This window comes from Neomonachus schauinslandi, chromosome 1 (genome assembly GCF_002201575.2).
Source record: "Neomonachus schauinslandi chromosome 1, ASM220157v2, whole genome shotgun sequence".
Classification (NCBI taxonomy): domain Eukaryota; kingdom Metazoa; phylum Chordata; class Mammalia; order Carnivora; family Phocidae; genus Neomonachus; species Neomonachus schauinslandi.
The window spans coordinates 68,452,115-68,469,859 of record NC_058403.1 but is presented as its reverse complement, the minus strand read 5'-3'; the positions used below and the strand labels follow the sequence as shown (position 1 = coordinate 68,469,859).

The following is a 17,745-nucleotide window of genomic DNA, read 5'->3' as shown; positions in this document are numbered from 1 at the left end:
TCCTCCGCTCTTTCTATTCCTGGTTGGACCAGCCTCTCCCATTGTCCATTCCCAGGAAAGGGCCGTCTCGCTGGTCCAGGGGTGAGGGACTCGAGCCAAGAAGAAAGCCAGCGCCGGAAGCCCCTGCCCTCCCCGGAGCTCGGCTCCCAGCAAGGTGCCCCCACCCCAACCCCATTGCCAGTGTCATTTTTAGAAATCTCGCTTTCTAAGTTAGTCAGCAGTAGCAATCTGACACCCACATGTGGGGGCTGATGACTTCCCAACTGCCTCTTGTAACTTCAGCAGACCCCGGGGGGCGTGGTGGGGGGGAGCCGCAGGTGCCGCAGAGAGCTTCCCGGCAGCCACCTGACCGGTGACCAGGGCTGACTGCCTTTGGCCGGGGCAAGATGGGTGGGGTGCCACGAGGACTCTCTGAGAGCAGACGGTGGGCCCTGTGGAACACCCGGAGAAGCCGTGTTCCCCAGATTCAGGGAAGAAAGGCCAAGCCTTTCTGCAGACAGACCTTTAAGTATCTTCCCTCTGCCTGTTCTTGCCTGGCTTTTGTCTTGATTTGTTTTCTCTCTCTTATGTCCCCCCACTCCACCCCTGCCCCGTGTTTGTTTTTCCTAAAAGCACATGGCTCAAATGGGGCCAAAGTATTTTTGGTAAATACAGAAACAGATGTTCGGGTCAAACCCAGATACGTCCACATGTGGCGGGTGCAGGCACGGGGCATCCCAGGCCTTTCAGGGTTGGAAGATGTCAGCTGAGAAGGCCCCATACTGTCTCCCTGTCGTACCAGCAGAGGAACTGAGTGGTTCGCAGGGGCAAAGACCCAAGCGGTAGGGATCTCTGGGGAAACAGCTCGGGATGAATTACGGAGAGACAGCACGATAGTTGGAAAATTTTGAATTCAGACAGATGTGGAGGCCAGGCTAGGCTCTGCCTGCTCCGAGCTCTGCAAGCCTCCACCAGTCATACACCCCTAGGTGCATGGCATGCCACAGGGGAGGCCCCCTGTCAGCCTCCTGCAGAACGAGAGGGGGGGATGCCGTGAGCTCTGTGGGTGTCTCCTGGGCTTGATGAGGACCTGTGTTGCATGCCTTGGCACTGCCCCCCAGAGATGTCCCCAGAAGAGTTTGTCCCACAGGCCACAGGCCCACCCAGGACCAAGGCCGGCCCCCTCTGTGGGGGAGGGCAGTGCCAGGGACCTGGGGACTAGCCTCCTGGAAGAGAGGCAGTGGCCATAATACAGGCAGGTCCGGCTGTGTGACCTCGGACAAGATTCTTCACCTTCCTGAGCCCGGGTGTCCCTCCCTCTGATCTTGCAGGGTGGCCATGAGGATCAAGGATGACATTGTAAAGGACTTAGTGCCCAGGAACAGGTGCGTAGGAGGTGCTCAATAAAGGGCCGCTCATCGTTATGTTCGGAAGAGAGGTTGCCCTGTGATGTCCTTGGGGAGCCTGCACAGTCCTGCGCACAGAGAAACTCCTCGTGGCCTGGCAAGGACAGCGGTATGACACAGCTGCGGTCCATCCACTGCGAGGCTGGGCATGGTGGCAGGCAGGGCAGGGGACGCCGTCGGGGTATGCCGGGCTGGCACAAGTCTCAGGTGCAGGGGCAGCGCCTAGCGTGGGAGTCCTGAACCTCGGGGCGCATGCCCCTCCAAGAGGCTTCAGAGGCCTGGAACCCCCAAATGATGTGCAAAATGTGCTATCCATGGGGACAGCTTTCATCAGATTCTCCAATGGGGCCATAACTACAAAACTTAAGCACCTCTGTTCTGGACGTCAGCATGTCCGGCATGAAGACCCACTGTAAGAGGCTATGGCAGGTGCCCTGGATGCGTGCAGCTGACCTCACTCTATGCCTCAGCCAGCAAGTCCAAGCCCATCAGGGACATCGGTGCCTGACCTGGGCATCCACCCTGCCATAAGCTCAAGGTTCAGCTGGACCCGGTTTGGGGTGTGGGAGAGAGACCAGGGCCCAAGAAGTTGGGGTGAGGACCAGAAGGGCCAAGCCTCATTGGGGGCTGGCTGAGGCCTGGGGACCTGAGGTGGTGGGGTTTTTAGGGGGTGGAAGCCATAAGGGCCTGGGAAGGTTAAGAGCAGAGGAAATGAAGAAGTCCACCATGCCAGCCTCCAGAGCTCCTTCTCATCCACTGGAAAGTGGCACATAGGAGGGTTGGGCCCTACGGTCTGTCCCTGCCTGAGTGGGCTGGCCAAAAAGTCATCAAATGATCTCTCTAGGTCTTGAATTCTAGTAGGAGGGTGATCGTTGCAGGATCTTACCTCAGAGCCTTATGCAGAGACCTTGGGCTGTGTCTCATGGAGATGAGGCTGTGGGTACTCTCTCTCTCTCTCTCTCTCTCTCCATTTCTTTTCGTTTTTCTGTTTCTTTTGGTTCTTATTTTATCTGCCATACCTTACTTAGGTTTTCCTCATAAATCACTTAAATCATCTTGAGAAGCAGGTAGAATATAGATGGAAAGAAAAAAAATAAAAGAAACTTGTTTATAGAACTATGATCTAGACAAGGTAGGCTTTCAGTCCTGGGATGTTCTGTTTGTTTTTCTAAAAGATGTTATTTTGTGTTGGTAAGTCGATTTTGCTTGTGAAAGACAATGTGGAAAAATTGTATATGTGCTGCTGAAGCGAGCACGACAATGTGGAAAACTTGTAAAAAGAAAAAAAGAAAGGAGAAATTGCTCATAATTGCATTATATAGACATCCATAGTTAGTATGTTTCCTTCTTTCCTTACATGTATAAATTAAAACTTTCTTGGTATTTGTACTAGAAATGGTGTCCGGTTTCCTTGCTTCATGTGTATCATACATAATGTGGACAATTTTCTGTGGTATCAAAAATCCTTTCTAAACATTTAAAAGACCTCGGTCCCCCAGAGTTAGAAATGTAGACTCCCCATTTTACATCATTATAAATAAAGCATTGACAGTGTTTTTGTCCCTAAAGTTCTTTTCGAAGTTAAGATGATTTCCTTGGGAAAGATTCAGAAGCACAGCCGAAGGAGAGGGCTGGCCCGGCACCGTGTCAGTGTGAGCGTGTGCTCAGCGAGGTGTGGGGCTGCATTTTCAGAGAGAGAAGGGACAAGGCAGGCCTCCTGACAGCCGCCCCCTCCGTGAGATCCAAGTGACTTAGGCTGTCAACCTGTGGATCTTGTTGGTAGGGTGGACAGAGAGAAAAATCTTCCCAGTGACTCATCCATGGGACCTGGGCAAAGCCCTCAGGCCTGGTGACCGAATACCCACCTCTGTCGGAGCTGCCGTGGGGACCACCGAGGTCAGTGGAGCCTGGTGAAGCCTGCCCAGCATGCCCACAGCCCTGCGTTCAGATGTGCTTTCACACCTGCGCATCATCCCAGCTTGGCCGAACTCTGCTCCAAGGCAGGCTGGGCTGGGTTTTCACCTCAGAAAGGCCAGTCAGTGGGATCAGCCAGCGGATAAACTAAAGTTAACTCAGCCATTATTGCTTTTTTGTTAATGAGGGGAAGACCAGCTGTGAAGATGCCAAACCTTTCAGAAATGTTGCCCAGTACTTGGGATTTAATATCTTAGGGCAAATTCCATGTTTGGGCAGAAGAAAGCACTTGACAGTGATTTTAAGTCCTGACCGGACTCCCCAGGGTCCCTTGTGCTTCACTGAGCTTTCATTTCCTAATTTTTTTACACAATATTTTTCCTATTGAGTTATGAATCTTGGAAGCTGTGAAAAGCGCTGGCAATTCATTGGACTCATGAGCGAGCAGGAGCTCTTTTGTGGATGGAAGCTCAGGGGGAAGCTAAGCCCCGAGGTAGGTGGAGGACAGTTGGGCAGGAAATTCTGTCACCACAGCTCTAGGGGTTGGCTGGAGTGATGGCCAAATGCCTATCCTATGTGGTTGTGGGGGTTTCGGGAAAGGGAGCAGGGTTGGCTTCTCTTAGACTACAGTTAACAGGAACAAACCAATTCCTTCTCAGAGATCAGATTCAAAAGCAGCAGCTGGATAGCCTCTCCTGGGTGTTCCCGAGCCTAAGAACACTTGACTTGGATCTTCAACTTCCACAGCCCACTGACATGTCCACAGATGCTGTTCAAAGTGACCTCCTTTGACAAAGAAGCAAAGTAGGCTTGAAACCACCTGAAACATTTTATTGAAGTCAGTGTACAAATGTTTAAAATGCTTTGAAGAAATCGGATCTGAGATGTTCCTGCTATAAAGTAGCCTATGAACAAGTCAAACGGAAAGCATGGATGTGAGATGTGCCCATAGCCAAGATCTAAGAGAAAGATTCTTCTTAACGTGACCCGTGTTTGCAACCAACCTCTTGTGTACCAAGCACAGCGCTTGACTCTGGGGGACAGAGCTATGTAAGCCTGGATTTCTTGCTCTGAGGAGTCTAGTTGGGGAAAGACCTAATATGGCCAGTCACAGTACTGAAAGCACTTAGAAGGAATTGATACTGATTCAGGAGTTGAGGTAAAACCCAAAGGAAGTAGCATTTGAGATGGGCTTGAAAAGTAAGCATGGCGTTGATGCTTAGAGAAGTGGGAGAAGGGTCTGGAAGGCAGGAAACACAGGGATGGGTATTACTGGTGTTCTTGGGGAGAATCATCTGTGTGACTGCTGGGCAGAGAAAAGCAGAGGATGAGCAGGAAGCGGTGGGTACGGTGCCCGGTTTTCGCGGGCTTTGATTCTCATCTTAAGGAGTTTGGGCTATGTTCTGCAGCTACGAGGGACCCATGGAAAGGTGTTTGAACAGGGAAAGTAGCTTAATTTTTAAATCAAAGGAAAATACATAAATACATGCTCAATGAAAGATTTCAGCTATCAAGAGAAAAGAAGAAAGAAAAACAGAAAAGGAAAAAAAGAAAATGCTCCCCTTCCCAGAAGTAACTACTGTTCTCCTTCAAGTAATTTCATCTACTTGTCTCTAGAGATACAGATACACGAAGTCAGACTTCCTCCTCTCTCTCTCTCTCTCAATCTCTCTCTCACACACATGCCCCTATATTATAGTATTTAAATTTACATAAGATAGGTCTGTAATCCAGGGAAGCCTGCATGCTATATCTTATCACTCAGCTCATTTTTTTTAACTTCTTTTTTTTAGATTTTGTTTATTTATTTGAGAGAGAGAGCTCTCGCACACGCACACACGCATGAGCTGGGGGGGGCAGAGGCGGCGGGAGAGGGAGAAGCAGAGAAGCAGACCTCTCCCCGCCCACCCCCCCCACCCCCGTGCTGAGCAGGGAGCCCGAGGTGGGGCTCGATCCCAGGACCCTGGGATCACTACCTGATCACTTGGCTCATTTTGCTCTTTGTGTTATTTCAGAGCACGGTTTTGTGGGCTACTCACGGGAACTGCTCCGGAACAACACTCTGCCAGATTACAGCCCCGGGGAATCTTTCTTCACTGTCTTTGGGGTATTCTTCCCGGTGGCTACAGGTATAGTAATTTGGGTTCCTTCCCACTCCCACATGAGGGGTACAGATGCTTGGTTTCTGAAGCTCAGTACTATAAGTGGCCTGAATGTGTCCCTAGGATGTATATCTATGTCTGACTTTAGAGACGGCCTTAGCTTTCACTAAAAATCTCTTAATGGAGTTTCCTTGTTCATAATTCCTGAAGGCCTCCCACATTATTTCATCTTCCTTATGCTCCATACCTATGTATTGAAACCTGTTGGCCTCGTTAATAGAGACACATTCCTCTTTAGGGCTGAACAGGATGGGTTCCTCAGCAGGACAAGCTACCCCTTCCACCCCAGACCGAGTGTAAAGTTGGTCCCCAAACTCCCCTTGTCTCTACCCCAACCTGTGTGTCTTCTCCCAGGGGACAGAGAGATGCTATTGTCTTCTCACGGTACTGGGTGTGGGTGAGACCAAGGTCCCGCGGGCAGTGAATGAATCTCCTTACCCCACCTTCCCCATTTTCTGGCTCTCCAGTGGCCAGGGAGGAACGTTCCAAAGTTGAGGTCCCTCTAGGACTCTTGTCTTAGGCTTTGGGCCCTGGCCTGGAAGGTAGTAAGCTAACATGTAAACCAAATATCTGTAAGAAATAACCATTTGCTAGTGACTGGGCTTGTCCCAGAGCACAGACTCAGGGAAGCATTTTACTCTTGATCACGCAGTGTGGATACCCTGGAGTGTGGCTGATTTTATCTCCTTTTCTGCCTCCCCTCCTCCCTCTGCCTACATGTGGTTGTTTCCTTGCTCATTATCCTCTCCTCAAATAGGGTGGGGATGGAAAAAGAGGAGAAGCTACTAGAATATTGAAAATTTAAAAGGCTGTCCATGCTAAGTGTTGGCAAGGATGTGAAGAAATTGGAACTCTCGTACACTGCTGATAGGAAAGTAAAATGGTACAACCATTTTGGAAAACAGGACGATGATTTCTTAAAAATTGAACAGTCTGTGGCCATACCACCCTAAATGTGTCTGTTCTTGGAAGCTAAGCAGGGCTGTGCCAGATTAGTATTTGGATGGGAGCCACCTAGGAATACCAAGTGCAGTAGGCTTAAAAGAAAAAAAATTAAATATACGCCCAGCCATTCCCACTGCTGGTTATCTACTGCAGAGAAATGAAAACCTGTGTTCATCTAGACTTGTGCATGAATGTTCAAAGCAGCTTAATTTGTAATCGTCTCAAACTGGAAACAGCTCAAATACCCGTCAACAGGCAAATAGATAAACAAATTAGGATATAGCCATGCCATATAAAACTACTCAACAATAAAAAGGAATGAGCTCTTGGTACATGCAACAATATAGATGGTCGCAAAATAATGATGTTTCATGAAAGAAGTCAGACAAAAAAAGAGTACCTTTTTAAAAGGGTAAAACTGTAAAACTCCACTTACGTAAAATTCTAGAAAATGCAAACTATGGTAACAGAAAGCAGATCAGTGGATGGGGAATAGGGGTGAGGGGGGCAGGAGGGAGGGACAAGGAAATTTCGGGGCATGAAACTCTATTCCTGACGATGGTGATAGGTTCACAGGTATATTCATATGTGAAAACATTCCAGATTCTTATACTTTAAACATGTGCCGCTTATCATGTGATACTTACCCCTCAGTAAAGCTGTGCAACTGAAGAAAATGAACAACATTAATCACCCTAACCAGCTTTCCTGAATCGCCCTCCTGCCTCTAGCCGTGGTGAGTTTTCACTCCTCTTCACTGCCAAACACCTGGGCTTTGTCTGTGCTCCTGTGTCTCCATTTCCTGCCTCCTGTTCAACTTGTCCACTCTCTTCTTTTGGAAGTCCAAACCGGCCTCACCACTGAAATGGCTCTTCCCAGTCTTCCGTGGCTGCCATGCTACTCAGTTCAGTAAGCATCTCTAACTTCTCAGTGCATTCAAATGGGCCACATCCACTTCCTCCTCCTTTCCTCTTGCCTCCCATGATGGAGCGCCCTCCTTGTCTGCTTCCTGCGCCTCTGACTTGCCTTTATAGGTACATCCTCTTCTGCCTGCCCAATAAACATGGGGGTTTTTCAGGCTACGCCTCGGCCCTCTTCTCTTCTTTCTCTACTGTTTCCTTTAGAATCTCATCCATGCCTACTGTTCGGTGGCCGCTCACAATGCTGATGACTCTCAGACTTGTACCTCCAGCCCAGACTTCTCTAAGCTTCATACCATATACTCGGTTGCTTACATGACATCATCTGTTGGGCATCTCAGACCCAACATGTTCAGAACCAAGCCCATCCCACCCACCCATCCTCCAACTGGTTCTTCTCCCTTACTCCTGATCTCAGGAAAGGGCACCTCCATCCGGACAATTGCTCATGCCAGTAATGGGGAGTTATTCATGATAATGTCCTCTTTCTTACCAATACCCTCCAAGTCCTGTCAATTTTTCCTCTTAAAGGAGGGTCTTCTATACTTCCTACTTTGCTCCACTTCTGCCACCTGACCACTCTGGTCCAAGCCTTATCTCTCCCTGGCCACAGAAGTGAGTTTGGAGCCAGGCCTCAGTAGCGGCAGGTAGACTCTCGGTCCACAAATCCAGATGTGCCTGAAGTAGCACATCCCTTTCATTCTTATGAAATGCAAAGGGTTAGTCTCTGACTCTAAGCCTTCATTCTGCCAGGATGACTGAAAACTGATGTGAGTCGTTCATCATGCCTCCACCATGCCCTGCCAGTTTGTTCCAGGGTCTTAGGGTCTTACCAAGTCCCAAGGCATGTCTGGCTTTTCATCACTGGACACAGAGCCAGACTCTCTTATTGTCCTGTCTGCATATCCCTTCAGATACGTGCTCTCTGCTGCTTCTGGGCCACTTCTGAGGACCAGAAATCTGAACCCGGGAGCCCTGTGCTTAGAGTCTATGCACTTCCCAGGCCCTCCTTTCTAGGGTCGTATGGGGTCTCCGCCAGTGCTGGCAAAGAGTGGGCCCCAGGTCCACACTGTTCCCGATCCTGTGCGACCTTTTCTCCCTGCCTCCAGCTCCAGGGACAATCTTCTGTAACAGTATGGCGGACAGTCTCATCCAGGGCCAGCCTTATGGGCACACGCCTATGCATTCACACTGGGTCCCACGCTTAGAAGGGCCCCGTGCTTGGTTTAATGATTTACGGTTGCTAAAATTCTTAGTAATTTTTGAACAAGGGATCTTGTATTTTTATTTGCACTGGACCCCGCAAACTATGTACCAAAGTCTATTCTGGTCCCCCCATGCTGCGGCTTCTTTTCTACCTCCTTGATTCTTTAAAATCTCCTAAGTGCTCAGGCTTTGGAGAAACAGATCCCAAAACAGAGTCCCGGCAAATTCTGCTTCCTCCTGCCTTGTATCTCCCTCAAGGCAATACAGTAGAGGTCAACTTCCTCTTGAAAGGACAGAAAAGGCAAGGGGGAAAAGAAATAGAGGGAATTTTTTAAAAAGCTAACATTTGAAAATATTGTCCAGCCCTCCCTCCCACACATAGGAGGAACACACATTCAAGAGGCTTCCCACCTGAGCGTTTCCTTGGGCCTGGCAATGAGTCCTAAGGCCAGGTCAAGAAACCCTGGGCCCAGATGCCAGGTGGGCAGTCACACCTGGGGGGGGAGGGGGGCTGTGGTCCTCCTTGGCTGGCAGTACTCCAGGGGGCACCCCTAGGAGGTTGTGTCAGTAATGTGACCCTGCTGGGCCCCCTCCACACTGCTCCGTGGTTCCCCTCCTTTGCCTCTCCAGGCCCGGTGTCTTAGAAGGAGAGGGTATGCCTGGTCTGAGAGGGGGCAGAGAGTGGTGGGCCCCGCTTCAGTATTTTTCCCTCCAGCAAGGAATTAGCAGCCTGAGGTTTGAAGAGCCACACAGTAGCCCTGAGTCTGAGCGGGACTCACATTTGAGATCAGCAAGTTCAGCAGCTCTCAACTTTTTGTCTTTTTAACCCATATTCATTTTTGATAATGATACTAAAATCCTCACCTACACTAGAAATTCTGATATGCACCCCCTGGACCAGAGAAGGGTGTACTTGTCCTTCCTTTGGGACAGATTGCTACCTAAGAATATTAATCAAGTTTTATATTCTATAGCTTAAATTATGAAAATCTTATTTTATAAAATTCCAAATATAAAATTATAATATTGAAGAAACTACACAAGCTTTTTTTTTTTTTACCGCACCCCTGTTAGGAGATACGCTTCCCGGTCCTCCCACCACCCCTTGGCCCAACCAGGTTGAGAATCACTGACCCTTTATGTGAGCACCTGGGGAAGGAGGAGCACAGAGAGACTTATGAAGGATTGCTAAAGGTTACCCAGCTAATTAGTGACCGGGGTTGGGCCACCAGTCTGCTATGGAGCATTGCCTCCCTGGCTCGCTCTCTGTTTGCCAGGGGCCCCAGTGTAAACACGGTAGGCAGGACGAACAATTTGTATCACTTGGCTTCCCCTGGCAGATGTTCTGTTAAGCTATGAAAAGCATGGATGATTGGCAGTTTCCATGGTGATGGATTTGCCAAGGATTAGCTCTGAGTGAGTCATGGCCGGGGCTCCCTCCAACACCATCCTCTTCTGGAACAAGAGAACCTCCACGCTGTGGAGAGGGGAGAGGAGTTTGGAAGAACAAACACAAGTCCCCCCCCACTCTGTCCCCACCTCCAGTCAGAGACATATTATTTTAGTTACTTAGATATTTTACCTCAAGGGTAGGACAATTCCTGTAAGGATCAGTTGAAAACTAACTAGGTTTCAGTGGCGTCTCTGGATTTATGAGGCCTGTCCCTCTGTCCTTCTCCCTGCAGTCGGCCACACCCTGTGACACCCTGTGGTGGTGGCTACAGGGTGGGGCTGGGGCCTTGGAGGAGATTCTGCATTTGCTTTGTTTCTTAAAGTGCTTTCCTTCTCCAAGCTACACTGCCAAACTTGCCCTGAAAGACCAACCTCGGTGCCCACGGGATTCTCTCTCTCCCTCTGTTTCTCTCTCTCTCTGTCTCTGTCACACACACACACACACACACACACACACACACGGCCACTCCAGGGATCAGGGACCACAATACAGGGAAGAAGTAGGAGATGGAAATTCACTGAGAATGGGGTTCCCAGGTTTAAGGAGGAGAGAGCCTCAAGTAAGGGCAGGCTGAAGCTGGGGCTCACCCCACTGCATTCTTATGAGCAGGAACACGAGAAAAGGAAGCTTTATAATTATTATACGTGTTTATTTTTATAATTCTATTTATCGAATTAACTTATAATTTCATCAGAATTATTATAAGTATCTATACTAATCATTAGTATTACAACAGCCCACTATGCGTGGCGCCGTGCTGAGCACTTTACACTCGGTCTCTCACTTCGGCCTCACCACACAGCCCCTCTGCTCCAATGAGGCGCAGACTTAGCATGATGGTAATGAAGCCCAGGCTGAGGGGTCCCTCCCTTGCGGGAGCTCCTGCTAAGGCCCTGTTCTTAATTTCATATTCATAAGTCTGTATTGTTTTTAAAGTGTCAGATCCCAGAGAACTTGGATCCTTCCATGGGTTCGGTTATTATTGCATTTTACAGATGAGGGAACAACAACACAGAGAGGTCAGCCGGACAGTAAGTGGTGAACCGCACTGCTTCCCATTACTTTGTAGAGGATGCCGGAAGGGAGAATGCACAGGCCTGGGGAGCTGCCAGCAAGGCCAGCGAGGCTTGCCTGAATCCTGGCGTTTCAGTGTTCCGGGAGACACCATGTGTCTCAGCAGAGTCTCTCAGGCATGGAGAGGGTGGGGCCTGACAAGTTCTGCCTCCAAGAATAGAAGCCAAGAGGAGAGGAAAGCTTCCTGCGGGAGCCGCTAAACAAACCAGCCAATAAGCCAGGTGTGCGGAGGGAGTGGGTTTGGGAATCAGGTGGGAGGTAAGGAGGGACGGCCAGGGTCCTTAGGAACCCAAGGGATTTCCAAGTGAGGAGGGGAGCCCGTCTTTCCTGCGTGGACATTTATTCAGCACCTACTAGGTGCCAGGCGCCGTTCCTCCTAACTTTACAACAGCCCCGCCAGGTAAAGCGTCTGATCCCCGTTTGCAGATGAGGAGCCCGAGGCTCAGAGCCACACTACCCCCAAACAGTAGCAGACTGCTTCCTTCAGCACAAAAGGCAACAGACAAGGTGTGGGAACTTTAGTGCGTGGATATTCTGCCTTCATGATAAAGAAAAAGAATAAACTCATGAACTTCAAAGAAGAGAGGAAATAGGCAGCAGAGAAACAATTAAGGTAGAGCTGGAGGAGAAAATTAAAGGTTTCTAAGGACACAGATGTGGATTGAAAAGCTCCCAGGAGGAAGCTTGGGAGCTCCTTGAGAAAGAGTAAGTAGTCCTTTAATGAACAGCTAACAGAAACCAAAAAAGCCTAGAAAAACTAGTAGGCTTTTTTACCCCCTTTCTAATTCTCATTTTCAGCAACAAAGAGGAAAATAGGGTAGGAAGTGGGATTGTGATGATATGCAGCAAGTGAAGGCTTTGATCTGTGTGAGCGGGGGTTGACTGGGGGCAGAAGGACACGGCCACAGTCTCGCAAATGTTGTAAGCAAGTGGTTACTTGACATTGATACTGGTTCTTTTAACCGCAGGCGTATTGTTGAGATGTAGAGGGGATGGGTTTCTCTCCCGGCCATCTCTGCCTGTTGTTAGGTCTGACCTTGGCAATGTGGCACCAGGCCCAAAGCCCTGTTCACCTGGTGCCACCCACCCAAACTGGAGGCATAATGTCAGTGCCCAGGAGACTATGGGTGGCGCTGGCAGTTTAGCCCCATAAACCTAAGCGGGCAAGGTGCTGGCCGACGCCATGTTACATATATATAAAAGCCGAGACAGTAAGCATCTGCTAAAAGGCTGCGGAACTAGGGTAGAAAACCAAGTCAGAAGACTTAACCATATGAAGGAAGCTGTTTACCGAAGTCACGTGGTAACAATGCATGGACTATATTGTCATCCTGATGCAGAGAGAAATGTGGTTTCAGGCAAAGCGATTAACTGCTTCCTGGAACTGGAAGTTTAAGACCTACGAGGAGGGGAAATACCCTGGAGAGGCACAGACTAGTGATTTGGAACTGATGATGAAAGTACCTGCGGGTAAACCAGTGTGTCAAGTGCTGATCATAACTGATAAATTCAGCCTTCTCATGGTGGAGTAACCCCAAATGAATCATACAGTTTCTCTGTTATAAAAGGAAATCCGAGAAAAGTATGGGTGTTAGAAACCAAGAAACTCTGTGACATAGCGGAAAGAACACTGATTTGAGATCAGGGGACTTGATGAAACTTGGGCAAAATCACTTCTTTTTGGGCCTCGTTTTCCTCATCTGTAAAATAAGAGGTTGGAGTAGATGACCTCTAGGACACCTTCCAGCTTTAAGAATTGTTATTCTAAGTAGCCATTTTAAGCGATTTTAGGAAGCCTCCCAAGAAAAGCATAAAGATTAAATAGTAATTATAAAACGGACACAGTGTTTCCCAAACTGTGTTCCCTTAATCACTAGTAATGAATAAAGTTTTTTATTTTTAAAAAAAAGTGTAATATTGTTAAATAAATTTTGGGAAACACTGTGTGTTACATTTCTTTTCTTAGAGTGGACAATGAAATTAGCATATTGTAGGCACTGATAAGTCCAGCAGTAAACACCTCTCTAATCTTGTTTAATCAAGATTTTCCCAAGCTTTTTTTTTTTAATACCTGTAAAACATCTGGATACTAATGCTCTGAGAAATAGTATTTGTTATATTACACCCACTAAATCCAGCTCTACCATTAACGATAATATCTTAAAATGGCACCAGAAGCAGATGGAAAGCCAAACTAGAGAATCTCTGTAATACTTGACAAGCGTGCATAAAGAATTACTAAATCAAAATAATTTTTCTAGATCCAACTGACAAGCAAGAAATTTCTAATTCACCAAAACTGGTGATCATCTGCTCGGGAATCATGTAGTCACACAAGGGCGAAATTCTGCAAGCGACAGTCTCAGTGTGCAAACCAATCTAACAGGTGCGCACAGAACACCCACATCAGTCTGCCCACGTTAGCCTAACAGGAATGCCCCGCCTAGCAGGCATTTCCCTGGCTTTGGTGCATTGTGTTGGTGGTACTGACTACCTCCCTTCTGGCTTCTCTGTTTTGTCAAAGAACAGGGCCAACAAAGCCAACTTCCTGGCTGTCTGGGTCTGGCCCATTCCTGAGGGTGGCCTTGCCCGTGTCTGTTGTCTCTGCTCCCACTGACCAGGATCCCAGTGCACCCCACACCAGGCCAGCTAGCAGACCCTGTGATCAAAGGTTGTGTTGTCGACTGTGTGAGGGATTCGTGGGAGAAGAAAAGGGCTTTTGTTACGGATGCAGAACCTGTTTGCAAGCAGGAAGCAGTTAGGATTAATCAATCACTTTCCTAGACAGAGCATATATACCAGTGCAGTTCTCGTGGGTCTTTGTAAATGATCTGATGGAAGGTGCACAAATGTGCATCTATGTGACGAACTATAGGAGGTACTAAAATGGCAAAGAGTAATTAGCAGTATGTAATCTCACAAAGCTGAATGAATGGGCATAAAATTGCTAGGGGAGTGGAGGGGGTTGCAGAATGAGGCTGTTGTCAATGGTGGGAAGGAATGTGGCCAGCCAGGTGAGGTACCAGTAAATGTGGTGACAGGTGGGAACCTTTGCAGGGGGTCAGAATTTAGGAGGTCCAGGAAGGGCTGCTGTTAGTGGATGAAGTTAGTGGGGTCTGGGAATCAGGTGAATGTGGAGATTTGGCCAGGGATGCCCTTGGCACCAGATAGTTCTGGGAGCGAGCAATGAAGCCCTAGCCTTTGAACAGAGCCTCAGTGACAGGATTGGGTCCTAGGAACACTGGTCAGAGTGAGGCAGGTCCTGGGCATCCTTTTGTGATTCAGATAAGTTCTGCACATGACAAAAAAGAAAATCCTACAGAAGTGTTTATGATTGAAAGCAGTAGTCTCCCACCCCACCCATCGCAACCCCAGATAGCCTATTGGGGCAACCGCTTTTAATCATTTTTAGCACTTTGGGAGCTAGCTGTAGATTACCAAGCAATAGGCTTGAACCTGTAACTTGATTAATGAAAGACATAAACTATTGACTCCATGTTAGGAAATGGAGTTTCACTTACTTACATGCTCCTCCATCCGCTTCCTAATTTTTGATAGTTGCATTGCTTTTTTGTTGTTGTTACCTTTTTAATTTTAAATAATATTCTTAGATCTCTGTTATTTTATCAGTTTTGAGCTACATCCCTTCACTCTTTATTATTGGTGTGGGAAATTGAAATTCAGTGTTGTGTTTTAAGATTAATGTATTAGAGTCATATTTATTTTATGTGTAAAATATTTTTACAAGGAATACTTCAGTTATCTTAAGGGAATCCCTAGTTGGGAGGAATCTACACAATCCTTCTATATTTGCGTTTTAGAACAATATGAGAGAAGCCATAACGAGTTGACAATTAGCAGGTGAGTAGGCAAAATGCCACGAAAACTGTAGCTACAACTTTCAGTGAACAAGCAGTTTCATACACACACACACACACACACACACACACACTCAAATCTATTAAAGTTTTTTTATCTTAAGTTTATAAGTTAACAATCTTTATAACTTCAAAGACAAACTGCTCAATATTCTTGGAAATTTCTTTGCTCTTTTTAGCAAACACTTAGAAATTCTCCTTTATGATAACAAGATACAGAAGAAGTTTAGAATTAGTTTAAAATTTATTGCAACTGGTATATATTCACTAGACTTTTCTTTACCTACTTTCCAAATGTAATGGCTAGTTTGAAAGGCATTATTAGAATCATCTTTCAGGTTTTCTTATTTAACTAATTGAAGCTTGTAAGGGCCAATCCAGACCTGAGTGAAAGGTCATGGGACTAATATTTTTGTTTTTCAGCACTACTAAAATGAAGATATTAGTGCTTTTTACATTCCCTCTACTTCTTCTTCTTCTTCTTCTTCTTCTTTTTTTTTTTTAGTATTGGTTCCTAATACCAGCTTCACCTCTACATTGTTGAGGTAGATGATATTCATATTCTATTTTATAACTAGAGTTATGTCCTCTGTGCTTTGTCTATAGTCAATTTTTAGAAGTTAAAAAAAAAAACAAACAGTAAACATGTACACTGTTATGACCAGGTAGCTGTCATTTGGTGAAGAGTGAAGTAGTAGCTAGAATTCCATTTCTTTTGCTTTGATTCTGATGCAGTCTTTGTGCCATTTAGGAGAGAATGTTCCTCATATCATGGTCAAATGGGTTACTTTTTCTTATATTCCATTAGTTATGTAAAATCATGTCATGACATTTTAGTTTGAGTCATATTTAGACATTGACTTTCTTTTTCACTTTTCCTGGAGTTTCAATAAACTTGCTTTTCTCTTGTTGCCAAGACATGCAGTTTAGCATGTCTTTAAAATCATTCAGTCTGTTACTCATACTGTTCACTGGGTTGAATCCAGTTCCTATCCAGAGGCACGCCTCCTGGGGCCGCCAGCCTTCTGCCTCAGTCCCTGCTGGTTTCTACGCAGTGACAGTGGTTCTGGGACTTTACTCCATCCCTGAGTCATCACCACTCTTTTCTCCCATCTCGTGTTTTCCTCCTTCATTTTGCTGGAGTACATGCTTTAGTAGCTTCCTCAGAAATGATATGTGGAGGGCGCCTGGGTGGCTCAGTCGTTAAGCGTCTGCCTTCGGCTCAGGTCATGATCCCAGGGTCCTGGGATCGAGCCCCACATCGGGCTCCCTGCTCTGCGGGGAGCCTGCTTCTCCCTCTCCCACTCCCCCTGCTTGTGTTCCCTCTCTCGCTGTGTCTCTCTCTGTCAAATAAATAAATAAAATCTTAAAAAAAAAAAGAAATGATATGTGGAGGTAAATTTTTTGAGCCCTTGTCTATGTAACTTTGCTTTCACTTAATTGGTAATCTGGCTAAAATTGTAGTTTCAAATAATTTTTCCTCAGAATTTTAAAATCGGCACTCCATTGTTTCCTAGCATTCACTGTTGCCAAAGAGAAGTCTAATTTTTGTTCCTTTATAAGTGTTCAGTTTTTTACCTTTGGAAATATTTAGGATTTTTCCTGAAATTGCACAATGCTACATTTAGGTATGGGCTTTTTAAATTTTGTTCTTTGTGCTGTCTATTCTATGGGATATTTCAACCTAAAGACTTGTGTCTTCTTCAGTTTGGAGACATTTATTTCCGGTTATTTATTATTTAGTTCTGGTTAATTTATCTGGTTATTTCTTTGGTTTTCTCTGTTCTCTCTTTTTGGACCTCCCGTTAGTTGGATGCTGTAACTCTGAGATAGCCCCTCTGTTTCTCCCAGGCTTTGCTCAGTTTCGTACCCCTTTATCTTTCTGTTCTCAATTCTGGGATACTCACTTAACTTTATCTTTCAGATCTTCTATTGCATTTTTAATTTTAGTGATCATGTTTGTAATTTCCAAAAGTTCTTTTTTGTTCTTGGATTATTTTTGTTTTCCTGGCACCTTGCTTTATAGAGAGAATATTCTTCTTGGATGTGTCTGGAGCTACTAATTGTATTTTCTTCAAAATTCTCATCTGTGTTCTGATTTATATGTTCCTTCCAGCCCAGGTTGTTCTATTTTTATCATGCATGCATTCGTTGCTGGTTTTCATCACACCCCTGGCAATCTTGGGTTGCTGGCATGGCTTCCTGGCTGTAGTGTGTGTAGGTCTGCATCCCTGAAGGGGACTTGACTGTGGCTCATTTGTGAGTACGGCCAGTCCTTGAGGAGGGCTTCGTTGGGGTGCAAACATCTACACTAGCAGCCCTGGTTTTCCTTGGGTTTATCCAGATCCTCTAGAGAAGTTTTCTAAGGCTTTCCTTTCCTTCCCTTTCACGCTGGGTCATTTTCTCCATTCTCTATGTGCCAGACATCTGTAGCAACCTTTCTTCTACTCACGGCTCCCCGTCCCAACCCTCTTTGCTTATAGGCATGGATGCATTTCCCCCTTCCTACCCTTTAATAGGATCTTGGGAAGAAGGGAAACAAGAGGAAAGAGAAGATGCCTAATGTGGCATTTTAAACAAAAAGCCCTTTAAGAAGCCCCCATTTCAAAACAATCACTGTAGAAAATTGGGACAATAAATCTAAGCAAGAAAATGAAAAATGATCTGTTTTTCCATCACCAACACATTTGAAAATGTTTAGCATTTTAAAATATGTCCCGGTTCCTTCCCCCCGCCATGCATACATTTGTCTGTTGTCTTTTTTTTTTTTTTTTTTACAACAGTGGGATCATACCACATGTTCTGTTT

General features: G+C 46.3%; 1 protein-coding gene across 1 annotated transcript in view; it reads left to right on the top strand.

Annotated features, from left to right (window-relative positions):
- SLC12A8 (solute carrier family 12 member 8) overlaps nucleotides 1-17,745 on the top strand; it is a 116,092-nt gene that overhangs the window by 56,241 nt on the left and 42,106 nt on the right. Inside the window, exon 5 of the mRNA XM_044920507.1 lies at nucleotides 5,315-5,428. Coding sequence (XP_044776442.1) covers nucleotides 5,315-5,428 — 114 coding nt within the window. The remainder of the gene's footprint in view (nucleotides 1-5,314; nucleotides 5,429-17,745) is intronic.